Source organism: Euleptes europaea, chromosome 13 (genome assembly GCF_029931775.1).
Source record: "Euleptes europaea isolate rEulEur1 chromosome 13, rEulEur1.hap1, whole genome shotgun sequence".
Lineage (NCBI taxonomy): Eukaryota > Metazoa > Chordata > Lepidosauria > Squamata > Sphaerodactylidae > Euleptes > Euleptes europaea.
Window position 1 is genome coordinate 11546454 of NC_079324.1, and position 26888 is coordinate 11573341.

Consider the following 26888-nt stretch of genomic DNA (forward strand, 5'->3'; position numbering starts at 1 on the left):
GCAACAGTACTCCCAGCTGCATGCAATGGCCAGTGCTGTTGGGGAAAAAGTTGTGCAGGCAACTGAGCCTGGGCGATAGGAGGGCTTGCAAGCAGGAGAAGGATGCACAGGCATGTGGGGCGCACACAGGTGGGGTGATGGAAAGGGAAGCATCAGTGGGGGTTGGTGATGTGCAGACAGGGCCCCCAGAACCTGAAACCTGCTCTGAGTGGCTGCAACCATTGTCACACGGGGGGGGGGAGTGGTGACCTCGGCTGTTCTTGCTGCTAACTCCTTGCTTACCCAAACAGGCTTGGAAAGGACTCAGTCTCCCCAGAGGGGCCCTTCTCAGGCAGCAAGAGTGCAGTGCAAGATGCTGAGTGGTGGATGCTGCTGTGCCATGGCTGGCTGGCGTGGCACCCATCCAAGCCTCTTGAGCTTTGGCATCTGCTCAGCGAGGCTTGCCCTACTCAAAGGCTGCCATGTAGATTTCAGCAGAGAAGGCAGAATGGCACATACATTCCTTTTGACTTGCCCCATTCTGCTTGTGCCATTTAGTATCTTATATGGTAGTTCCAGTTCAATCTGGCATTAAACAAAATGCCCAAATAGACAAAGTTGTCTAACTGTTCAGTCTCTTGGCCCTTCCCCTTCCAAGACAACATCTGGTATCTTTTTCTTCTGACTAAACACTACTACCTTAATCTTCTGGGCATTTATGATCAAATGCTCATTTTCACAATATTCCTCTAAACTAGGGATTAATTTGCACAACCCACATGCTGTCCACAACAAAAGCGTCATATCATCTGCATACAACAGAACTGAGATTTTATTATCATCCAATATGGGATGATGTTGAAAACTAATCATTTGTAGTTGAGCTGGTAAATCTCTTATATATAAAACAAACAATAAAGGGGCAAGGGGATAACCTTGTCTTGTCTCTTTCTTAATGGAATCTCTCCAGACATTCTCCCCCCCCCCCATTCCCACATCTAACCCTGGCTGTAGGCCATTCATACAGTTTAATTATAAGCCACAGTAGGGGCACCATTGAGTATTATCGAGGCCAAAAAGCTACATTTGGGTTTCTGAATCAAGGCACATGTACTATTTTTTTATTGTAGCTTGTGTGTGTAAAGTGTCATCAAGTCACAGCTGACTCATGGTGACCACTCATGGGGTTTTCCAGGTAAGAGATGAACAAGGTGTTTTGTCATTGCCTTTCTCTGCAGAGCCTTCCTTGGTGGTCTCCCATCAAAGTACTAACTAGGGCCAACCCTGCTTAAATTGAGAGATCTGATGAAATTGGGTTAGCATAGACCATCCAGGTCAGGGCATCATTGCTTCCTTGCTCATTTTAGTTTTTGGAGAACTCAAAGTTGAATTGTTATTTGTCCATTTTATTGATTTCATGCTCACAGACTTTTAAAAACAATGCTCATTTTAATGCATGCCTTTCTCTTCCCCTCTCCCCCAATCCAGGGACACCCTGGCCAGCCAGGACGCCGAGGTCTACCTGGCCTGGATGGCTGTAATGGTACCATTGGGAGTCCTGGTGTCCTAGGACCAGATGGATTTCCTGGCGGGCAGGGTCCACAGGTATGTTGTAATAAATGCTTAGATTTGCTTAAAGTAGCAGGTCTGGGAAAGATCGCTTTCAGCCTGAGCCCATTAAGACAGGGGTGTCAAATTCAATTGTTTCAAGGCCCAGATATGACTTAAATGTCACTTGGCCGGGCTATGCCTCACGAGCCCAGATTGAGGGTGGAGGGAGGCGGCTGGCTTGCGGGCTGGATCCGGCCCTTGGGCCTTATGTTTGACACCCCTGCATTAAGATCTCCCTGTTAGCTGGATTTCAGCCTTGGACTGTATGGTCTGTCTTCATAGCTTCATGTGTTCTTAAACTAGCCACTTGGTCCTGTGTTTTGTGCTGTACAACTAATGTCTCTCTGTGTGTGTATCTCGCACATCCTGTTTTGGGAACTGATAACCCCATTTTGCTGCCCTGCCCTGTAGTGGAATGCGTGTGACTGTTCCAACCACAAGGGTGAGATACTTACGTGGGAAGGACCTCCATAATAGGCCCCACCAATGTGGCTGGAGTGTACACAATAGAGTAGGTTGGCTCCGAGGTGGATTAGTTCCCAAGTGAACGGGTGTGTTTGCATGAACATGAAATCCTATGGGGGGGATTTATTGCAGCAAACAATTTATTGTTGCTTTCCATAACTCTGTGAACAAACACACATTTCAGAAGAGCCAAGCTTTGTGGCTTCCAAGATTTTCTAATAAGTATGAAAATACTTGAGGAGGCCATGCCTCCCTATTTAAACCCATGTCCATTGTTTTCAGTCGCTTCAGTACAGAGCAGATGACCCTTGTTATCCATTAATGGATAACATAAGCATAAGCAAATAAATTTGCAGTCTAAGTTTAACACAGGGAGGGAATTAGAGAGGGGGGAGAAAAGCAAGGAGATCCACGGGTACCATTCATAGCTGCCCAGACACATGTAAGTGGCTGTTTAATTGGTTTGCCAGCTCCAGTTTGGGAAATTCTTGGAGATTATGGGGTAAAGCCTGGGGTGGGTGGGGTTTGGGAAGGGGAGAGATCTCAGCAGGGTATAATGCCATAGAAACCACCCTCCAAAGCAGCCATTTTCTCCAGGGGAGCTAATCTTCAAGGTCTGAAAATTGGTTGTAATTCCAGGAGATCACCAGGCCCCACCTGGAGGTTGGCAAGCCGAGCATTTAAAGATTTTATTTCCATGCTTTTATGCATTTGCATTTGTGGTAAGAAACACTAATGGCATACCCATGTTTTCCACTGCAATGTGTTTGCAGTTTCTTTGTCAATAGACTTAATTGCAGTTGCGGATGAAGACTGTTGGTGGGGAGGGTTCAGGGGAAGGGTCAATGAACACAGAAGAAGAGTATTGGGAGAAGGGATTTTATGCCATATCTGAGCTCAGTATATGGCCAAGTCATGTTTTGCTCTTACAGGGGTTCAGAACTCAATTCATGGTTTAGGTTTCTAACCACATCATAGTTGGAGCCACTTGGGGGCTTTGCCTCCCTCTTAGCTTCATAAGTTGGCCCCCATTTTCATGAGGCAGTGTCCTCTGGAGGCAAAGTGATGTCCCTAACTATGGTTTGCTAATTCAGGTATCACCCCACACATTAGTTGAGCTTTTCTACCCTGTTGTTTTGCTTGATGGCTGAATAGAGCATCCAAGAGAGACAGAACCACATAAATGTCCTCGGAATGTTTATGAGATATGAAATAGTATGGAATATATTAGGATGACAGAGGGGGGTTCCATTAAAATTAGCGTAAACTTTGGCATTGGCTTCAGAACCATTAAAATGTTATTCTGCTCAGATTTGCCGGTTTATTTTGATAGAGAGAGAAGCATGCTGTTCTTGTATTTTGTTTTAATTCAGGGTCGTCCTGGCCCAAAGGGTCCCAAAGGAGAACCTTCATTTGTCCAGGGAGTTTTTAAAGGAATTAAGGTAAGACATTTTTCAGGTTTTAAAAAAGAAATTCATACCAGGAATAACATCCAAACTGTGTATTTTGGTTGGGCCTGTGACCAGGAGCTCTTAAGGACTATCTGCTCCAGTACAAACCTGCTCAGAATTTATATTGCCTTCTCAGGCCTTTCTCAGTGTTGTCCCATTATGGTCACTAAGATCGCTTATGCATGGGAGTATTGCCTAAGGTTTGTAGCTCGCTGGACCCATACTTTCCTGTTGGGAATCTGTGCACCAGCAGTCTCCAAGCTCAAATCAGGAAGTGTTTGAATTCCCACCCGTTGAAATGCTGCTTTGTAATTCTGAAACACTTCCCAGACAAGCATTTTCCAGACATCTTTGAGTTCTGCTGAACAGGTGGGCTGGTTACAGACCAAAGGGGTCCCTAATGTGGTGCCCGTGGGTACCATGGCATCCTCTGACACCTTTTCTTGCCCCTACCAAGTATTTTTAGGAAGTGAGTGGGGCCAGGTAGGACTTTTTCCCAGCAAGGTTTCTGATTGGCTATTAGAGATTTGATTGTCTGTGTTGATTTTTAAAAAATGTTTCTTTGGCAGCAGCTGCCACCACACCACAAGGATCTACGCTGTGTTACTGAAGTTAAGTCGTGGCAATCGTTCTGTGGCTGGCTTCGCCTTGGGCAGCAGCCGTTTTGTGGCAGCCATTTTGTTGCTGCACCCATGGTGCTGTGTCAGAACTCCAAATGTGCCCGCAGGCTCAAAAAGGTTGGGGACCCCGGGGGTAGAGACTAAGGCCAACAAAGCAGTGGCTTTCACAGCATCATGAACCTTTAAGCTCAGTGGCAAATATTTTCCCTGCTGACAGTGACCTAAGCTCACTGTTGACCAGTTTGGTTTCCAAAATAATAGCAGCCTGCAAGGGTACTCTCTATTTAATTAAAGGCAATTATTTATTTATTTTAGGGAGAAAGTGGCCTTCCTGGATTGAATGGTGACGTTGTAAGTTTGTTTTTCTTACAGTACAGCTTGGTATTTTTTGGTTCATTTTGTCAAACCATCAATTAAGAGAACCAAAGACTATACAAATACGTACTTATTTACGCTAGCTGTCTCATAGTTACGGTATTATTTTGAAAATAAGAAAGTACCATATTTACTGGAAAGGAAAGTGACCCTGACTGTAAGATGACCCCCTTAAAAAATGTTAGGCACCAAAACATTTTTTTACTGGACGTAATTGTCACTTATATGCAAATGTAAGACAATCCCCTTTTTTTCATCCTTATTTATAATCTCTTTTTTTTCAATCAATCTTTATTTTGATACGAAATCAGCTCCATATATATAGCAAAAGAATTAAAATGAAATTAACAATATTAAGGTGATAATCCCCTCTTTTTTATGGCATACCTGGAAAAAAATGAGTCTTGTATAGGAGTAAATACTATATTGTAATCCCCCAAACTGTAAATATTTGAGGCAGCTATGGGCCACTTCTCACAACTGTAGTAGTTGTGTGCACTGAACTGCGGTTATTGATATCACATGAAGGACAGCTCATGACTGATAATGCATGTGGAACTCTATGCGCACTGACGTTTAATGCATCACCAAAAGCACTTACAAGAACAGTGTGCTAGCAGTCAGGGCTCAGAGAGTTCTGGGCATGCTGTTGAACTTTACACAGCCACCCCTCGGCTTATTCTCTCTAGTATCAGAGGAGCATGCCTATTATTTTGGGTGCGGTGGAACACAGGCAGGATGGTGCTGCTGCACTCATCTTGTTTGTGGCTTCCTAGAGGCACCTGGTTGGCCACTGTGTGAACAGACTGCTGGACTTGATGGGCCTTGGCCTGATCCAGCAGGGCCTTTCTTGTGTTCTTATGTTCTTAGCAAAGAGTGGATGAAACTGAATAAACGGCAGCTACCGTACCAAAACAGTAAAAATTATTCCCAATTATAACCAATTTTTAAGTATATAAAACTGTATTTAGTCACATTTACCCATTCTTTCTGTTACCGCCCCAGGGTTACTAACCTCCAGGTAGTAGCTGGAGATCTCCCGCTATTACAACTGATCTCCAGGTGACCGAGATCAGTTCACCTGGAGAAAATGGCCGCTTTGGGAGGTGGACTCTATGGCATTATACCCCTCCCCTCCCCAAACCCCACCCTCCTCAGTCTCCACCCCCAAAATCTCCAGGTGTTTCCCAACCTAGAGCTGGCAACCCTACTCCCCTCGCCAAATCCTGCCCTCCTCAGGTTCCACCCACAAAATATCCAGGTGTTTCCCAACCCGGAACTGGCAACCTTACTCCAAGAAACCCTAAGAAAGGCCCTGCTGGATCAGACGAAGGCCCATCAAGTCCAGCAGTCTGCTCACACAGTGGCCAGCCTGGTGCCTCCAGGAAGCCCACAAACAAGATAACTGCATCAGCACCATCCTGCCTGTGTTCCACAGCACCTAATGTATTAGACATGCTCCTCTGATCCTGGAGAGAATAGGTGTGCATCATGACTAGTATCCATTTTGACTAGTAGCCCTTTCCTCCATGAGCAAATCCATGAATAAATCGTCACCATCTCTCTGTTGGTGCTTTCCTCAAGTAGCCTCCATGTTAGTAGCCATCTCAAGCAAGGCCGGGGTTGGTGCTAATGTGTGTGTATTTTCCAGTGACTACAAATGCTTCTCGTTACAGGGTCTGATTGGCCGCCCAGGTCCAGCAGGCCCTGCTGGCCCAGTCGGGCCACCCGGCTTTCCGGTAAACCAGTCCTTCCGTTTGCTGTTCTTGTGGGAAATTGCACTGGGGAAAGATGGAGATTTGTTACTGTAACCTTTATTGATACATGTGATATAGTCATCATTTTCCATGCGTAGAATTTATAAATGTGGTACTAAAGTGGCGTACACTTTTTACTAAAATTAGTGACAGATAATTCACATTATTAAACAAGTTTCTCTAGGGGAAACTGCTGCTCATGGGTACTGGAGGAAGGAAAGGGGAGTGGTCAGCAGAGGGCAATTCGTTCCCTACCCCATTCCTTTTATAGCCTCTTCCATTGCCAGGATTTCATACCTCTAATCACTAAAGTTTTAGCTAAGCTACAGTTTACAAGGATTCTCTGGTGGGCTCTGAATCTACTTTCCCCTCCAAAAGTGTGAAGTCTGAGTTTTCCAGGCTTCACTCAAATTGATATATTTCCTTTATCTGAGTGAGACCTTTACGCAGACTATTGAAGGTAAACGGGCCTCCGCTATTGCCAGTAGAACTATTGTGGGTTCAATTAGATTTCTCTGTCCCTTCGATCAGTTAGTATCCAGTGGTTGCTGATCACATCAGTAGCAGCTCAGATCTCTGGGTCTTCAGTGCTTAAAGATGAGGATGCCTCCTTAAAGACCAAAAGAACAGCAAAGCTAGAATCAGAACTGCAAGATTCACAGTTGTTTCTTCTGTTTTCTGTCTGAGGGAGTGGAAGGGACTGTAGCTCAGAATCAGAGCATCTGCTTGGCATGCAGAAGGTCCCAGGTTCAGTCTCCAGTTGAAAGTATCATGTGATAGGCAATTTGAAAGACCTCTACCTGAGGCCCTAGAGAGCCAGTGCCCATCTGAGTAGACAATACTGACCTTGATGGAGCAATGGTCTGTTTCAGTATAAGGCAGAGTCACGTGTTCAAAGAGGCAGACACTTATCTGGCACTGTCCTCGGAGTCTATTATACATGTTCCCTCCATCCACCCCCGTTTGGTTGAGGCCCTCAACCCAGCTCAGGGTAGTTCTAATGGCCCTTCACTGGCCACACAAGCCATAGTTCTCACAATTCATACAACTGGCCACACAAACCACTGTGGCTGATTCCCTAGATCAACAACCTTCTCCTACAGGGATCATTCCTTCATGCAGGTCCAGCCTAGCTTTGCTCCCCACCTGGAGATTGGGCAGAACGTGATAGAATATGCTGGATATTCTAAAGAGGTTATTGGCGTCTCACAGAGAACTTGTGAAGTGCATTTATGAGATGTGTGTAAAGCCTTCCTGTGTTTATGCCGGTTCAGAACATTGCACACCACTCCAGTCTAGCCCTAGACCAAAGGCTTAGCCCCAGCACCAGAAGGTAACCTTATGAACCATCCTACATCCAAAGGTAACCAACACGCTGGCCTTAACATTCCTAAGGAGAGCTTCCTTACTATGCCCTCCACCAGTCCACAGGTATCCCTTCTAGAATCTAAAGAAAGAGCTGGATCAAGCCATCTTTTTTTTTTTGCTCAATCTTGGCCAAATCCCCTCTTTATTGTGGCCCCCATTTCATGAGGCTTTTGTCCTTGCAGGTCCCATGATCCCAAACACAGCCTTTTTGGTGGTCAAAGGGGACCCCTTCCTCCTTTTTCACTAGTGGAAAAACTGGTTGGATCCAACCCAAAGTCCAGTTTTGATCCGTCAGATTGCAAACAAAAGGATTTTCATAGATATGGAAACTCCTTCCACATCCTCCTGAGACCTCCAGAAAGCTAATGCTCTGATTCTTGGGAGACCCATGCCATGGATTCCATGGGGCTAGTGTGAAAGCGGAAAATCAGAGTACATCACCCTTCATCACTCTTCTGTGGGTGGAGTTTCTTTTGATGCAAGAGGCCACCCCTGCAGAAGACCTCAAATAGGGGCAATGTGACCCGCTCACCCCCATGACCTATAGCACTTTGTCCCTAGGGTGCCATTGAATTCTGAGCATTCACTGTTCTCAGGAGACTGCTGGAAGGAAGGATAGTGGGAAAGATCGGAAACTGTGAGCATCTCCCAATTGCAGTTCGTAGGATGCAATCCATTAAATCTAATTAAAGCTGCAAGAGTAATTAAAATTCTTCTGATCACTTTTTTAGGGGCCACCAGGCCTACCTGGCCCCCCAGGTCTTAAAGTAAGTATGCTTGATGCCTTTTTAAAAAATTGTTGTTGTTGTTGTTGTTGTTGTTGTTTGGATTGTTGGCCTTTAAACATTTCCATCCATTAGATAAATATCATTTAAAAAAAATTCTGCCTTCCATTTTTAGTATTATTTTTAAACACTTTTGGATTAACTTGTCTTTCTTCTTCATAGGCTATTTTAGGGGAGAGGGAGGTTATTTTTAAAGCTTGTATATAGATCTTTCCTCAGTCTTAAGAAATGCTGAAGTTTAATTTTTGAAAGCAGTGCCAGCTTCAAATTTTGGGGGTGCACATGGGCTTCTTGCCCTCAGTGAGACCACTTCTTTTCCGGTAGCCATTCAGTTACCCTCTCCCTGTGGACCCAATCCTCAGGAGGAGAAGGTGATGTGAATGGTGATAGCTGCTTTTGGCACTGCTGACTCACTCAAAGAGCAGGTAAAAACTGCCAAGAAGAGAAACAACAGGGCGAGGGTACTCCATTGCTTGGCCCTATACTTCAGCATGGGCCTTGAGGGGGCCCTGCTGCATTCACCCCTGACACCTGTCCTTCTTGAAGGAAGTCTCAAGTGAGCTTCCCAGAATACTTTTGACAATTGTGACCTTTTCAGACCCCTCCCCTAATTATTGTCTTTAAAATATGACAGAAAAAAGATTCAGAATTCCCAATCAAGTTATTGCTGAATTGATTGCCTGCTTTTGGAAGAAAAGTATTGCATCTGCTGTTCCAGATTAGATCTTCCAAACACTGGCTGGGCTCAGACGTAACAACAATCCATGGTTTGTAACTACATGGAGGATGTACGGTTTGCATGCTCCCTAACCCCTCACCTTTTGTGCTGCCAGATAATTCATTAGTCCTAGCTTTGCAACAAACAGTTTGTTGTTCACCCAAAATTTGCAAACTATGATTTGCACTTTCCCTGCAAACAAAGACTCACCCACTGTTTGGAATTCTGACTTTCAGGGAAAAGAATAAATCAGAGTTTGCTGATATAGATGTAATAGCAAACAATGGCTTGCTTGGAAAGTGGAAATCTCAAATTATTTGGCCCTGTGGGATAGGACAAGATAGTGCACAGAGGCCACAAGGCTGAACATCCCCTCCCCCAGTGCATTCACAAACCATGGTTTGCCCTTGCATGTGAAGCAAGCCAGTAAGTCAGTGTACAGTAATTGCTATGTTGAAGCCTGCGAGAGTCTGACAATCATTACTTCATTGAAAGGTGGTCAGTGTTGACGTTTATTCTTGAATGGTACATTTAATTATGCTTAAAGATGCTTGAATTATGCTTGCTCTTTTCCCTCATTGATTTTCTCTTAGGATTACATTTTGTTCTTCTGTGGTTTGTTTATGCATGAAATGCTTCTAGAGATTCTTTAAAAAAAAATATTGGTTTCTTTGTTGTTTTTTGTTTTATTTCTTTATTTACAGGGGAACATGGGGCTGGGTTTCCAGGGAGAGAAAGGAGAAAAAGTAAGTTCCATTTATTTACTTTTCCTTTCTTGTAATGCAGTGGTTCCCAACCTGGGGTACACATACCCCCAGGGGTACAAACCAGGACATTTAGTGGTACACAAAAATATTGAACAATGGCAGGAAAAGGCAACTATATTAATTACAAACATTTTGGTAATATGAGGGGTACAGTTATGGAAATGGGTTGCCAAGGCTTATGCAAGTGAAAAAAGGTTGGCAACCGCTGTTCTAATTCATGAAGTATCAAGGCATATGTCAAGAAAAACACCAGTGATGTCCATTGGACAAAGAGTAGGGCTCTGACTTAGGAGAACCAGTTTTAGATCCTTTCTCAAGGTGGATTCAGCTCGTTGATAGAGCACAGACTTCACATGCCAAAGGTCCTGGGTTCAGTCCTTAGGTAGTAGAACTGGGAAGGCCTTTAGTCTTCCCTTGAGATCTCCAGTCAACCAAAGTCAAACACTGGGCTAGAGCAGGGAAATCTGGATTCAGATAACTGGTTGGTTACGAAGCTCACATGACTTTGGGGCCTAACCTGGGATTGCCAGCTCCAGGTTGGAAAATTTCTGGAGATTTTGGGGGTGGAGTCTAGGGAGGGGTAGGGTTTTGAGAGGGGAAAGACCTCACAGGGTATAATGCCATAGTGTCCTCCATCCAAAGCACCCATGCTCTCCAGGACTCTCTGTAATCTGGGGATCGCTTATAATTTCAGGAGATCCCCAGGCCCTTCCAGAAGGCTGGGGCCTAACCAGAGAGTGCTGCAGAGTCATTGTGAAGACACAGTGCGGGAGGGGGAGCGCGAACACCTGTGCAACTTAGCAGAAAGGCAGGCTAGAAATGTAATAATTTTATTTTAAAAGAAAGTGGAGAATTTAGCCAGAGCTAATGTAAAACAGCTTGTGTGTTTGCATTCTGAAAATTTCAGTGAGTTTCCAAGCTGAGAATTTCAGTGAGGATCAGATGCCTCTCCAAGAATCTCGAAGGAAGGGCCACATGGAAAATAATTAATAGTAATGCTTTTTACCCAAAGTGGCAAAGTGGAATTCTGCTCACACAACTGGGATGTACAGCAGCTGTCCTTGAGTCTACCAAAAAAGCCACTTCTGTAGATCCCCATCCAGAATGTCATGCTGAGCAACCATGCCAGAAGTTGCAGCTGGAGAGGTGCAGAAAGAAATCGGAGCGAACCTGCTGCATGCACTAGGAGTTCTTTGGGCCCAAGCCACTAATAACACCAACCGTTCTCATGATACACTCCATTCTGAGTCTCTCTCTAAGGTCTGGGCTTTCATTGGGCAACAGTCATGTTTGAAAGGGGGTCCCATTGCCGTTTTCCTGTCTTAATCGACAGGCAGATAAAAAAATCTGTGCTCACTGTTACCCAGGAAATAAAACGCTTCTTGGGATGAAGCCATCTGCTTTCCTAGGCAATTGCTTCCCCAGATGGCAGCAGCTGTCAACAGAGTGTTAACCGGAAAGCGTTTATTATTCTCTTACTGCCACAGTAGCTAACCCCAGTCTGTTTCTTATTAGAGCCGGCATGGTGCGGTGTGCAGAGGCTGCTCTGCGGGCATCGCCTCTCTTGTGGGTCCACCGTCTGGCCTTGATCAAACTGTTGATTGACAGCCTCAGTGTGCTGTTGGTCAAGGGGGTGGGGCTCTGGGGCTCCGTATACTTTCTTGCTCCTCCCCCCCCCCCCCCGCCAGCAGAAGCACAGTGATAATGTTAAGGGTTTGTCGCATTTTTGTTGAGTTTTTGCTGGCAGGCAGGGATTAAAGAAATCAGAAATCTTCAGGTGATCAATCCTATGCATTTTAGGTGCAGAGGCAAGCAATGGCCAGCTGCCTCTGTTTGTCTCTTGCCTTGAAAACCCTACAGGGTTGGCATTAGTTGGCTGCAAACTGACAGCACTTTCCACCACCATGCATTTTAGTTTGTTAAATGGTGACTGGATTAACAGTCGTCCTCAGCAGACTTCAATGAACTCTCCCAATTCCTTCTGCAAATACTTTCACAGACTCTACACATGTGTTTATGTGTAGAAGGGAGTTGTTTTGCCTACAGTGGCACTGTAAATCTGCATATGTTTGCATGGGGGAAACACAAGCATGCTTATCTTAGTTTGGGTTGGAGTCTGTGGAAGAACTCGCAGAAGGGATTGGGAGAGCAGATCTTCTCTGCCTTTCCACCACAGTTCTGTTCACCCCCCAAAATCCTGATGAGGGCTGTGGGGACACTTGTAAACAAAATATACTGCAGCACAAGAGGCTGCAGTAAAGGGGCAGAATCAGGACTGAAAGCTGGTAAATAAATAAATGCCTGGCATCTCTAGTTAAAAAGGATCTAGGGTAGTGAATACTGGGGAAACTCCTTTCTGTGCCTTAGACTCTAGAGCAGGGTCCCCCAGCATGGAGGTCATGAGCACCACAGCCCCAACCAACAGCTTTCCTGGTGCCTGGCAAGAGTTTTTAGAAAGCGGGTGGGGCCAGGTGGGGCTTTTGCTATTGGAGATTTGATCGGCTGTACAGATTTTTTAAAACGTTGCTTTGGCTGCAGCTGTCACTGCAGCACAAACATTTTCACTGTATGGCTTAAGTTAAGCTGCAGCAGTTATGTTGTGGCTGGCTTTGCCTCCAGTGGAATTCACTTTGCGGCAGCCGTTTTGTGCCTGCATCCACCATGCTGTGTCAGAATTCCAAAGGTGCCCACAGTCTCAAAAAGGTTGGGGACTCCTGCTGCAGAGAGCTATGCTAGTCAGAGTGGACCATACTGTGAGCAAGTGGACCCAGACTTGTACCTGGTTAGTACTTGGATAGGAGACCACCGAAAGAGTCCAGGCAATGGCAAACTACCTCTGTTTGTCTCTTGCCTTGAAAATGCTACAGGGTCACGATAAGGTGGCTATAACTCAATAGCACTTTCCACCACCATCATGGTAGACACTTTTAGGGATGGATGTATGGTTTTTGCATGCAGAAGAGTCAAGTTTCAATCTCTGGAATCTCCAGTTGAAAAATATCTGTTAGCAGGAAAAGACCTCTTTTTGCTTTGAAGAAGAAGAGTTAGTTTTTATAGGGCAACTTACTCTACCATTTAAGGAAGAATCAAATTGGCTTACAATCACCTTCCCTTCCCCCTCCCCATCACAGACACCCTGTGAGGTAGGTGGGGCTGAGAGAGCTCTAACAGAGCTGTGACTAGCCCAAGGTCACCCAGCTGGCTTCATGTGTAGGAGTAGGGAAACAAATCCAGTTCACCAGATTAGCCTCTGCCGCTAGTGTGGAGGAGTGGGGCATCAAACCTGGTTCTCCAGATCAGAGTCCACCTCTCCAAACCACTGCTCTTAACCACTACACCATGCTGGCTCCCTTTAAGGTCCGCTACTGGTCAGAGGAGATAAATGTGAACCAGATGGGCCAGTGGTGTGCCTCAGCATAAAGCCATTCTACCTATTCACTTGGCTTCCCCAGTGAATCCCCCAGGTTCTCTAATGCAAGGACTCTGCATGCATTTTGGCTGACCAGGATACCATGTTTCCAGGTAAATCTTTTCTGCTAATTTGGAATGCAATGAAATCTACAAAGTGTAAAGTGAAGAGCATCCTGGGAAGGGTGGCCTCTTTGCAGTGGGTCCAAAATGTTTTAACGGTGTTCGTGTTTTCCTCCCCTCCCGCCCCCAACTAGGGAGATGTGGGACTTCCAGGCCCTGCCGGACCACCTCCTTCCACTGGGATCCTGGAATTCATGGGTTTCCCCAAAGGACAGCAAGGAGCAAAGGTCAGTCCTTAGCCCTCTTAAATGCTCTGGGTCTGAGAATGCCTGCTGTGGTACAAAGAGGGGAAAGCTGGGGGAAACTAGAGAATAAAGACAACCTTCACGTCATTGTGGAAAACATGGGGAAAGCCTTTCCCACTTGGTAAAGACCCCAAAATTCATCAAGTACACGGCAGAGGAAAATAATACCTTTCCTTTCCTGTGTCATAAAACTGAGGAGTGAGCAACCACAGAGCAGAACATCCTACCGTGTGGTAAGCCTGCATTCATCCTCTGTCTGACCCGCTGCAGGTTTACAAGTTGTGCTTTGGCCATGTTATGCATATGCTTTGGTTTTTGTTTTCATTTTCCAGCCATCGTGACTCCAAGGGTTTTAAGTTGCTTAGAAAAGGGGCCTGATCCTGACAGGGACTGTGGTGGGGGAGAGGAGAGGCTGCTGATGTGCCCCACAACGCTGTATTCAAGAGCCCAAACCCCAGCTTTTCGGCTCTTGTGAACAGCGCACATGTAGGGAGAACAGGCATCCCTCCTCTCCTACTGTGGTCCCAGTCAGAATTGGGGCCCTGTGGTATTCGTAAACAGACGGAATTTCATCCCTAAAACAGCAGAGGCATCCCCATGGTGGACTTGGGGTCGCCATCACATCTAGTTTGGCTCTGAGTCTTTCCTCCAACTCCAGAAGGGATGTCACTCAGGAAGTTTTTAGGCCTGTAACTAGAGGGGAGCCTTTGAGGGGATGCCCCCCTTTGAGATGTACCAGACCTTCTTTCTGATTTTTGAGTGGTTTGGGGGATAGAGCTAGGGTTACTAGGTAGCTGTTAATGGCGGGCAATTGCCTGCCAATTAACAGGTCTGTCTGTCGCCCCTCAGCTGGCTGGCAGGGGAATTAGACCAGCTAAAGGGGGGGGGGATGATCCCCACGCACATGCAGCGAGGCTTGGCACAATAATTTCCCTTCCGAGGTAAATCCAGAACCAACGAAGACGCTCTGGCACATCCCTTAAAAAAAATACTATGGAAAACAGAGTTTCTGGAGGAATATGCTAGATTCCTCCATCACTCCCGGGTTTGATAGGGATGTTCTAGCACATTCCTCTAAAAACTCTATGGTTTCCATAGATATATATATATATTTTTTTGCGGGGGCATGCTAGAGCATCCCCATTGCTTCCGGGTTCACCCCAGAAGGAACATTATTGTGTGCACTCGCTGCCCTCGCAGAAAAGCTGGGGAAACTCTCCAGGACGTGTACAAATGCATCATGGAGCTGTGGGGAATCAGGGAAAGAACCCTGCTTCCCTACAGCATTGAACCCTGGGGAAATAACCCATGTGGAAATGGCCAGCCAAAAGGACTGAAGGGGGTATAAAGGTCAGTCGGACAAACCTCTTGCCACAGAAAAGGTTGTACTGCATTATACAGCACTGAGAAATTTTAATTTCCACCATCTCCCCCTACAGCGAGAAGATCTTTAGTTGGGCAGACATAAAAAGGAATTTGGGTCAAAGATGAGATTTGCTTTCAGTGTCAAGACTGCGAACTGGGGAAGAGAGTATTCCTGGTTTTGCACAGAGTGCTGTTCCTTCACTGTACAGTAACCACATACTCCTACCTGGTTTGAGGGGGCGAGTTTTAGGTTGGAGGCAAGGTATACTCAAGGTATTTTGTCCCCCAAACAAGGTACAGTGCCCCCCCTTCCCTGGTTATATCCAAAACAGAACAACATGGAAAAAAAAACGTAGTTTCCTGGGATCCAATGTTTTTTAAAATTTCTTTAACGTTAAATATATAATTCTTATTCATTCATTGCAAGGCATCGTAACTCTGTTGCAGAATGGGTGTTCGAATTGCAATCCTTCCTTGTAATCAAGCAGAGGTTTTGTGGCATCTCAAAGACCAATACATTTATTGCGGCATAAATAATTGCCTGGTTAGAAGTTAACCATAAATTTAATTGCACTAAACAGGGCTGAAACTGGGATACTCAGAGCTGTTGTGAGCGGTCACGGTGCTTACTTTGTACTTTTCCATTTTGCATAGAAATGTCATTAAGTGTACTACTTGCATTTCATAGCCTTTTAACCTCCCTCTTCACAAGCCCTGTTAAACCCTGTTTTTCCACCTCTGCATGCATGTGTGCTGCGATATCTCCTTACAGACGGTTTGCTTTCATGCATTTGATGTGAAATAGGCTATAGCTGTAAATGCTGGTGCTAGAATAAATCAGTCTAGAAAATTGGTACGGAATGTTTTCCTGGATTTTCTACATCAGACTAATACGGGAATTTTGTCTCTGGAATTAATTCCTTCATTTGCGCCCACCCACGACCTCACCAGGGCTTTGCCCAGGAGTTTGTCTCTGAACATGCGCAGAGGGCCTTTCTCTCACCACTGAATAACCACAACCTTCTGCCTCCTCACACAATTGAAAAGCTGCTTATGTCTGGATAGAGGCTTGGCCTTCTTCCACATGTCAATGATTCTGTGTACCTCTTGTTGCCAAGGCGGACGCAGAGGCATTTGTAGCAAAAGCAGAGCACCCACGTGGCAGCTTTTCTTGCGCTTGCCTTGCTTCAGCATCCCACAGCCATCGTGCTGCTTGGAGGTCTTCTACGTTGTTTTTTTAATGGACAGTGTCTAGATCTCTACAGAGCAAGGATGAACTATTACGGGGGTCCCCAGTGTGGCACCTGCCCACACTTGTCCTGATGCCCACCAAATGTTTTTGGAAGTGGGTGGGGCAAGATGGGGCTCTTGCCCACCAGGGCTTCTGATGGGCCACCAGAGATCAGACTGGCTGTGATGATTAAAATAACCTTGTCTCAGCAGCAGCTGCCACCAGAGTTGGTTTTGTTCTCTCTCACTCCTCTTCCCCAGTGTGTACCCCTCTTCTCCTCTGTACTTCCTCTGTGTCTCCTGTGGCATCAATTTTGTGGTTGCGCCCTCCGCCCTGTGTCAGAATTCCAGAGGTGCCCAGAGGCTCAAAAAGGTTGGGGACCCCTGATCTATTCCCACGATCTAATAGCTCCTCTGAATTCCCAGATTTCGTTTTTTAAAAGGCCTCCAGCCTTTTTTTTGCAGCAGAAACATGTTTCCAAATATATTATTTTCATTCCTTCCAACTGTTTAGATGACCACCGCGTAGCTGGATGAAACATTGTTGTGCCCAGTAATGTTGTGGTTTCATGTTTGTGAAGTTTCAGAATTGTTTAATCCGATAATGATGTGCAGGACAAATGTTACCCCTCTGTTTGGAAGGGAGCATCTGTCAGAGGTCACCCAAGAATCTACAGCTGGACACTTGGACACCTGGCACTTAACACAGTCTGAATTTATTTGCATTTTAATGAAAAGCATGTTCAGCTTGTAGCTGGTTTTCTGTGGGACAAGGCCAAGCTGACTCAGGGTTTCTAGGATCTTGAATGGTAGGACTGGGAAAGTCCTTGGCCAGAGACCCTAGGGAATGGCTGCCAATCAAAATAGACTATGCTGGGCTAGACAGTCCAATGATCTGACTCCATATTAAGGCAGTTTCATATGTTCATCTGCTTTTGTAGGGTTGCCCAGGTCCCTTCTGGCAACCAGTGGGAAGTGGAGGGGGGACTGCCGACGTCATCATGACACCAGCCTCTCCCCACTTCCAGCACACACCGGAAGTGATATCATCATGCCGCTGGCAACACGAGACACTTCGGTATTTTGCTGAAACTCTATGGAAGAAGCCTTGTTTTACTGTAAGATGCAGTGTCACCATTTCTGGTTCACTCTGGAAGTGGCTGTGCCAGGCTAGGCTTTTTCCAACTGCCCGTAACTCTCCCCCTCCCAGCCATCTGATCGACTGCTGGGGGCAAGGGACCCCCTGTGCTTTTGTCACATCTGTAACATTCAAACCTGCTCTGAGAAAGTTTGAACTATAAGGGCCACTTAGCAGTGGAATGAATTGCCCGGGGGAGTGGCATGGTGACCCTTTCTGTAGGTTAAAAGAAGCTTCAGGCATTTGTGAGGGTGCACTCAGGATAGGGTCTTTGATCAGAATGATCCCTTGATGCCTCTGATTCTGTATTGACATTTCTGGTTCCAACTGATAAGTCGAGAGAACTGATTAGAGGGGAAATCCTTGGCTCAAACTCTAGCCAAGTTGCTTGTAACGGCTGCAATCTTTGGCACACTTTCTGTGGCTAACTGGCAGAAATTTACCAGGAGTGAGGTACACCTTAGTAATCTTCAGTTCCCCCAGGGGAAAGCAAAGATAACAGCATATTGCATACCCTTCTAAACAATTAAAAACTGTTGTGAGATGGCTTTGAACGTGAAGATTTCCTATTTGGAGCCACAGAGTCGAGAGGAGACCGACCGTTCAAGTTGTTTGTGCATAGGGCTTGGATATTGATTCAGCTCCACACATGATTCACTCCTTTTGAGTTCTGATTTCCAGAAGGCTTGATCAATAATTTCCTGCACTGTTTTGCTTTAAAGTTACTGTAAGCATTTTCAGACCCTTCTTTTTTTCAGTTTCGCTCTGAGAATTTGAGTTTTCCCAGAATGGAGAAGCAATCCAAGGGCTACCCAAGATTTTAATCATTCGTTTAGAAATGTTGACATATGAGACTGTTTCTACTGAATCTCTGAACCGTAAAACTATATTAACCCAGGTGGAAGATGTAATCTCTTAGGAAAACAAATCTGGCCAGAGAGGGCTGTTAGCTCTTGCTTTTTACGGTGTATGTTTTGTCAAATGATCATGTTTGCAAATCGGATTCATGGGTATTGGCTAAGATGCAGGCTGTATTATTACAAATTATTATTGTATTGTTACAAATTATTATCTAGGATTAAATTGCACTCTGTGCTAATTTGGGTAGTCAAGAATGTGTTATATGACCCTGTTTAGCAACTATGCTAACCTCATAGCGCTTGATGGAGTTTCCTGGGGGGGGGGGGAAGCAATGAGCCGCAATGTTATGGCTTGTTGGTGGCATGAGAATTTCACTACGCCAGTTGGAGGGTGAAGTGGGACAGCCACTAACCCACGTATTGACATTTGCCTTCCTGGAATAGCAAGAACTGAATGGAATTAAGCTGCCTAAAGGGCACAGCAAGTGATTTAAGTGGTGTAACCACTTGTAACCATGAGATTCTTGTGACAGTCAACAAAAAACCCAGAAATGGCTAAAAATAAAACCAGCAACACAATATAAAAATATTAAATTACAATTTTAATCAACTTTTAATAGCAGATAAAAACGTTTAACAGCAGTTTAAAAATCAAGCAGTTAAATGGTGGAGTTCATGTAGTAACAGTTTAGCAACAGTGTTCACACAGTTAAAAGATATTAAAACAAAGAAGAGAACCAGGTATTAAAAAGAAGTGTGTTGGTATGTGTGTGTTAAGTGCCGTCAAGTCGTTTCCGACCCATGGCAACCCTATGTATCAATGTCCTTCAAAACATCCTATCCTTAACAGCCTTGCTCAGGTCTTGCAAACTGAGGGCCATGGCTTCCTTTATAAAGTCAATCCATCACTTGTTGGGTTTTCCTCTTTTTCTGCTGCCTTCAACTTTTCCAGTGACTCTTGTCTTCTCATAATATGACCAAAGTACGATAGCCTCAGTTTATTCATTTTAGCTTCTAGGGATGATTCAGGCTTGAATAAAAAGAACTAGCCAGTAGAAACTTGAGAGAACAGCAGCGCAGTATTAAGTAGAGTTACAGCCTTACAAGGGATACGTTAGAGTTTTTACATTTTGTCCAGTGCACGGTAGCTTGTGGGTCCATGTGGAGTGCTGGCAGTATTTAGGCATTCCAGCCCCACCTAATACCCCCGTACACACACATACACATTTTCTTGGACTGATTGTGGACTGCACGGCCACCCCAACCCACAAAGAAGGGCAAGCGCAAGACAGAAGCATAAGGAAAGAGGGCTCCCCACGGCAAAGGACATGCCCACCTGGCTTCACCGAGGGATGGGGTTGGGGCCGAGGTAGGCTAGAGTGGGGCCCTTTTCCAAGACCATTTCTCTCCTCCAATCTGCCTCTGGCCAAAGCTGAATATGGCACACTGGTTAAGCACCTGCTTTATATGCGGAAGGTCCCAGGTTCGATCCCCAGCATCTCCAGTTAAAAGATTTGAGGTGCTCTGTCCGAGATACTGGGGAACGGCTGCCAGGCAGACTAAACAGTACAGAGTTAGATGGTCCAACAGTCTGAACCAGTACTTGCCATCATCATGTGATCACATCGGAGGCTGTGTTAAATGCTGCCAGGTCCCAGAAAGGGCTTTTTGATCACAAATGTTTATAAGCAGTAATATCTAAATGCAGTCTGATAGAACTTGAATTCCAGAAGTGATTCTGAAGCATATTGACAAGTCAAACCTGTATGTTAACCAACAGTGCAATCTTAAGCAGAGTTGTGTCCTTCTAAGCCTTCAGCGGACACTGCTTAGGATTGTGCTGTAAGTTATGTTTTTATTCCAGCTATACGTTTTAGTATTTATACTCTCCTTTCAAGGCTGGTGCTTGTGAGCAGTCCAAGAAATGAGCCCGAATGAGCAAAAATGGAAGATCTGAGTGGTATAAAGACCAGTCTACAGTAGGGTAGTTGTGCTACAATAAGCACTTGATTTCTCCTCTCCTAGGACCCACTGATCTCTAATATTGACCCTCTTGTTATTTCAGGGCATTCCAGGCCCCAAAGGATTTCCTGGACCCCCGGGATCTCCAGGTTATCCAGTAAGTTTTTAAATTCTATATCATTGAAATGATGAGCTTATTGAAGGAGGTTCAAATGGGGGCTCTTAAAATGAGTGCGATTCTTATAATTCCTGACTGTTCGTCCATGTAGGTATGGGCAGTTGTCTCCTTTTCCCCTTCTAGGATGATGGTGATGAATTTTCCAGAATCATTAAACTTCTGCAAGTGTAATTCTTTTCTTTATAATGTAAGGAATAAATATTGTAGGGTGTCTTACAACATCCCTGGTCCCTGCACCAGCTGGCACATTTGCTCAGGCATCCTCGGTCCCATTGGAGGTACCCGAGCTATCCCAATGTCATGAGTTGTCTCATTATTGCTCTCGTTCTTGTCAAGCTTTGTGTGCAACTAGAGATCCTTTACTTCCTGCAAATTGGCCTCGTATTGCATTTTTGTTCTCACATTGAGCTGTGGCTTAATCGATGTTGCTTTGGCCTTTTTTTCTTCCAGGGCTTTGGGGCTTTTGGAGAAAAAGGAGAAAAGGGCGTGCCTGGCTTGCCAGGACCCCGGGTAAGTTGCTTCCCAAGATCTGTCTGTTGCAGTTTCGCACCATACCTGGTTAGGGTGATGTGACTGAGCAGAGGTTGAATTCACTCATTGTAAGCTGGGGCTTGGATCCACCAGAACATCTCCCTGGATCCAAGAGCAGAATGGGGAATTTGGACCTGTAGCGGGAGGCAAGAATTTGCATTCTGCAGGAAGAAATCCTGCTGTCTGCAGAAATGCTCTGGTGGAGACAAGCCTTACGTCTTCTAATATACAGCTTGCAGAACTTGTTCTCGTGCTTACTTTATTTGCTACTTAGCTAGACTTGCAATTTGATGATATGAGCCTTTCTCTGTAGAAATTATTCTGTTTTCCCTCCTTTTGCATTAAGCATGCAAACTGAACTGTGAATTGCAATTGTGACCTGTGGGGTAATTTCCTAGCAAAGTATGATAAGGGCTCAAGAGAACTCTGCTGCAGACATTGTTTTTCTGTAGAATGTGGGCAGTGCTACCACTGATGTGTGTATTGAGTGAGTATACAGGCTGCAGAGATTGGATATGTGCAGATGCTCTCAGTGCAAACTTTGTAATTTGTGAAGCATGGCTTCCACACACACACCCCACCTCCCAATTGGTACTAGGCACCATCAAGATCACAGGCTCCGTTTGGCCCTCTGAGACATTTGCACAGCTCATAGGGTCTAAGATTAAAAAGGTAGCAGGGCCAATGAATAAAAGATGATTGAGAAGGAGTAAATGAGACCATTTTGTACATCTATTTTTCCCCAAATACAATTTGATAACTTGGGCATGGGGCAACTGGCTACATTTGTTTCCACATTTGTACGATGTGCACAGAGTAAGGACTGCATGTGTAATGACACAGCCTCTGGGTACTACAGAAATGTTTGTTACCGCTTTTTATCTTTTCTTTTAGGGAGACATGGGATTGAAGGGATTCATTGGTGCCGAAGGCAGAAAGGTGAAGATTACCTTTATAGTTGGAAGTGTAGCGGTCATCTTTTTTCTGGGTCATGTTCTAGCAGCTGGGGTGTTTGGGAATTGTAGTAATGTAGTACCTGAGGTTGTCAGGATTGTACCCTTTTTATTATTCTGGCCTGCTTGAGCTCCATCTGTTGACAAAATACACACAAATACCATCTGCTTGTAGCTGGAACAAGCCAAGTACTATTCATATGAGATTTCTGAGCAGCTACCTCAAAAGCATCACTTCCTTCTCATATAGGTGAGCAAACATTACTTGGAAATATAGAATAACGAATGCCCTGACCTGGGTGGCCCTGGCTAGCCTGATCTCGTCAGATCTCAGAAGCTATGCAGGGCCAGCCCTGGTTAATACTTGGATGGGAGACCACCAAGGAAGTCCAGGGTTACTGTCAGACTCTAGGTTTGCCCTTAGCATCCCTCAAGCAAAACTCATCCAGGCAAGGTTCTGAGACAGGCTTTGACTTTATTAGGCACAATATTGGACAGATTCAGAAGCTGGCTGCCTCCAGGCATGAGAGGCTGCTAATGGGGAATTAGGGCTAGAATACAGGGTTAAAACGCATTGCAGACTGTAACGATGAGTAGCAAAGCAAAACAAGCCAGGAGCAATCATAATAAGCATTCTCAGGATAGCCAGCCATAACAAGCTATGCAGCTGTGGTAAACATTATACACGAAGGCAAAATACAGACTGTACAAATGTATGAGAACCAGAGACATGTGACCAGGGCCTGACACCCAGCCAACCTCAGGCCTGGTCAAGGAGGAGCCAGCAGGAGCAAAGTCAGGCTAAGGCTTTGCTAAGGCAAAGACAGGGTCTGACAGTTACTACACAGAGGCGGGCAGTGGCAAACCACTTCTGAATGTCTCTTTCCTTGAAAACCGTACAGGGTCACTCACCGTCAGTCAGGTGTGACTTGACAGCACTTTCCACCACCACAATGCCGTGAAGTAGCAGTTATTAGAAAGTTTATGACTTGACAGGGTGAAGATAATTTCACGGATCATTCTATATTATTTGACAATTGCATGTTATTTTTGAAGAAGGATGTTATGGGGTCCACCTGTCCCAGGGCTGGATGTTGTCCTGCGATATCTGGGTTAGGTCACAGAATCATAACAGTTGGAAGGGACCATACAGGCCATCTAGTCCAACCCCTGCTCAATGCAGGATCAGGCTAGAGCATCCTTGACAAGCGTTCGTCCAGCCGCTGCTTGAAGACTGCCAGATGGGGGAGCTCACCACCTTCCTAGGCAGCCAATTCCATTGCCGAAACTATTCTTACTGTGAAGTCCTCTGTCTTACTGAGGAAGATGCTCCTTCTGCTCGAGGAAACTAGCTCGTGGAACAGATCCAACCTTCTACATTTCAAATCCAAGGACAGACATGAATGCTTGGGGTGGTCTTCTGCAAATCAGCTTTAGAACTTCTTGCAGTGTAGTGTTTTGAGCATGTGCAAGCCAAGGATTATAAAGGACTCTGCATACCGAGGAAGAACTGGATACAAATTAGTGCAATAACAATTCTTATTGATTTTTCATTCAGGGGCTGAGAGGTGATCTAGGCTTTCCTGGACAGGTTGGATTTCCAGGAGGAAAGGTAACCTCTTGTGGAAACACAGCTTCCTTTATTTAATTATAATGGTCAAGCCAGAATGGGCAAAGTGGATCATAAAGCTGTTTCATTTTGTAGGGGGAATTTGGCAACATCGGGCCACCGGGCCCTCCGACTTACATCGACATAGATGGTTCCATAATATCAGGTGCAGTTTGTTTGTTTTTTACTTTTAAAAACATATTGTCAAAATTAGGGTAGGTCAGCTGACCCGGTATTGCCTGTCAGTCAAATATTGTCATGTAGTCAAGAATATCAGAGTACGGGTGACAGTTTTTCTGTTTCTGTTTCATTCTGGTGTCATTTGTTAGCAAGGGTGGGAATGGGGGCTCCTTTTCTCCCCGAACCCTGCAGCAGTTGAGGATAAGCCCAGCTATATAGCAAAGCTAATCCCCTCCCCAAAAATCTGCAGATATCTCCAACAGGAACACAAGTAATCATCACTGGCAAAAAATTATAAGAATTCATTACGCTTAAAAAAAAGAAGACGACATTAATCACATTGTTTTATAGGACCTGTTAAGTGATTTGTCATGCTTTATAAAGTGAACATACTTTATAAAAAGAACATATGAAAAGCCATGCTGGATCGGACTAAGGCCCATCAGGTCTAGCAGTCTGTTCACACAGTGGCCAACCAGGTGCCTCTAGGAAGCCCACAAGCAAGATGACTGCAGCAGCATCCTGCCTGTGTTCCACAGCACCTAATATAATAGACATACTCCTTTGATACTAGAGAGAATAGGTATGCATCATGACTAGTATCCATTTTTACTAGTAGCCATGAATACCTCTCTCCTCCATGAACATGTCCATGCCCCTCTTAAAGCCTTCCAAGTTGGCAGCCATCACCACATCCTGGGGTAAGGAGTTCCAAATTTTAACTGTCCGTTGTGTGAAGAAATACTTCCTTTTATCTGTTTTGAATCTCTCACCCTCCACCTTCAGCAGATGACCCTGCATTCTAGTATTATGAGAGAGGGAGAAAAGCTTCTCCCTGTCCACTCTCTCCATACCATGCATGATTTTATAGACCTTTATCATGTCACCCCTTAGCTGCCTTATTTCCAAGCTAAACAGCCCTAAGCGTTTTAACTACTCCTCATAGGGCAGTTGGGTGATTCTCTTTACTGACTTAAGAACTATTAGTGCTCATCAAAAGCTGGAGGCTACAGTGGTTAGAGAGAGTGGACAGAATCTAGTAAGAATGGTTAGGAAATCAAGGATGCTGCCAAAACCCAATTAGATCAGTTTTCACAGATTTCAGTTAAATCAGGGGTAGTCCTCTTCCCTTGAGCTGTTCAACAGATTGAATCTCAATGAACTGGAGTTCCTGTGAGCAATCCAATTACATTACATTTATTACCTGGTGTCCACCCCACCATGGACATTGAGGAAGTGACATGATCATGTGCTTCTGTGATCCTGGGATATAATGGGACATTGTAGCACAAGCACATCCACGACTCTCCACAGGTTTTCTAGCATCTGACAAATGTGACCACCCAGGATTGTAGGAAGGATTGTTCTGTAGTTGCTGGGTGCACATTTTTGTTATTAAAGCATCTCTGGAAAAGTGCAGCTAAGGATTGAGCATATTTAAATCCAGTTTTAAGATTCTCTAATGTGATATAGCTTTACCATCACATGAACGATCTTACCTCTATCTAGAAACTTGGTTTGATGAAAGTTGTGATTCTGAAGGTGCATACAAAGAATGGCATTCTGCACTGCTAAGTTACAATCATATGAACACATGAAGCTGCCTTATATTGAATCAGACGCTTGGTCCATCAGAGTCAGCATTGTCTACTCAGACTAGCAGCAACTCTCCAGGGTCTCAGGCAGAGGTTTTTCACATCACCTACTTGCCTAGTCCTTTTAACTGGAGATGCTGGGGATTGAACCTGGGACCTTCGGCATGCCAAGCAGTTGCTGTACCACTGAGGCACAGCCCCTCCCCAAGCCATCCTGCTCATAGTGCCAAATATGTTTCCAAGATAATTGGCCATCAGTGGAGGAAATGAGGTTGTGGGCAAGATGCATGCAGGACTATTTAAAGTCTTTTTCTTCGAACGCTAGGCCCTCCAGGAGACCCTGGGACGCCAGGTGCCCCAGGCCCTAGAGGAGATGAAGGGACCATAGGCCTACCAGGTCCTCCTGGCCCACCCGGATTTCCTGCCCCATTTCCAGGTAAGAGAGTTTCAGTTCCCTCTAAGAGACAAACAAGCTACTTACTAGACACTATGATGAGCATTGAAGAAGCCAAATAGAAAGGTGCAGATTTTTTCACCTGTTGTGGTGGGCTTGATGGAAGGGATAGAAGTCTGTAATTCCAGACTGTGTTCAAAGTATATTCACTATTTAAAATTAGCTGTTGACCAGGGCTTTAAGGGATACCACCCAGACTTTTTCACATTTTCATCTGTGATCGATCTTAAGGACTAGCAACTTCTTGTAAAATAAACGGAAGAGCCCTGAGTCCAAGGATTCCGTAATGCTTGATTCAGCACGTGGGATGCAAGCTGTAGATGAACCCCCTGCCAGCTGCCTTACTCCAGCTGTGCAACCCTAAGGAGAGTTTTACACCCTCATAAGTCCATTGATGTCATTGGGAGCGATGCAAATCTTCAGCTTGCACTGCATATGAACCACATTTAAGCAGACTCCGTTTGATCTTAGGTATTTTACTGGCACAATCTGGCCGGAGTACGTCTCCCCAACCCTGTGATCCTCACAGGAAACAATTCAGAGGAGCCAGATTATTGTTGTGGTGGTGGTGGTGGTTGTTCTTGTTGTCATTGTTGTCATCGTCATCTACAAAATTTGTAACCCGCCATACAAGAGCCGCCATGGCAGCTAACAATTTAAAACATACCTAATAAAATCACATTTAAAAACCATTAAAATCACCCCCTCCAAAACACACACATCATTAAAATGATTAGAAAAACAGACTAATGCACAGGAGCCCCGTGGCAAAGAGTGGTAAGCTGCAGTACTGCAGTCCAAGCTCTGCTCACGACCTGAGTTCGATCCCGACAGAAGTCGGTTTCAGGTAGCCGGCTCAGGGTTGACTCAGCCTTCCATCCTTCCGAGGTCGGTAAAATGAGTACCCAGCTTACTAGGGGTAAAGGGAAGATGACTGGGGAAGGCACTGGCAAACCACCCCGTAAACAAAGTCTGCCTTGTAAACGTCGGGATGTGATGTCACCCCATGGGTCAGGAATGACCTGGTGCTTGCATAGGGGACCTTTACCTTTTTAATACACAGGTAAATTTTAAGAAACATAAATATACATGTATATTAACTATGTTGGTAGCTGCCCTGAGCCCGGCCTGGCCGAGGAAGGTTTATACATAAATGAAAGT

At 45.1% G+C, this 26888-nt stretch overlaps 1 protein-coding gene across 1 annotated transcript in view; it reads left to right on the top strand.

Moving 5' to 3' along the window:
* Positions 1-26888, top strand: part of COL4A6 (collagen type IV alpha 6 chain) — a 234884-nt gene that overhangs the window by 150366 nt on the left and 57630 nt on the right. The window contains exons 6-18 of the mRNA XM_056858952.1: positions 1468-1584; positions 3429-3497; positions 4442-4477; positions 6178-6240; positions 8358-8393; positions 9834-9875; positions 13562-13654; positions 20331-20384; positions 20856-20915; positions 21831-21875; positions 23448-23501; positions 23595-23664; positions 25599-25709. Of these exons, the coding sequence (XP_056714930.1) occupies positions 1468-1584; positions 3429-3497; positions 4442-4477; positions 6178-6240; positions 8358-8393; positions 9834-9875; positions 13562-13654; positions 20331-20384; positions 20856-20915; positions 21831-21875; positions 23448-23501; positions 23595-23664; positions 25599-25709 (850 nt within the window). The remainder of the gene's footprint in view (positions 1-1467; positions 1585-3428; positions 3498-4441; positions 4478-6177; positions 6241-8357; positions 8394-9833; positions 9876-13561; positions 13655-20330; positions 20385-20855; positions 20916-21830; positions 21876-23447; positions 23502-23594; positions 23665-25598; positions 25710-26888) is intronic.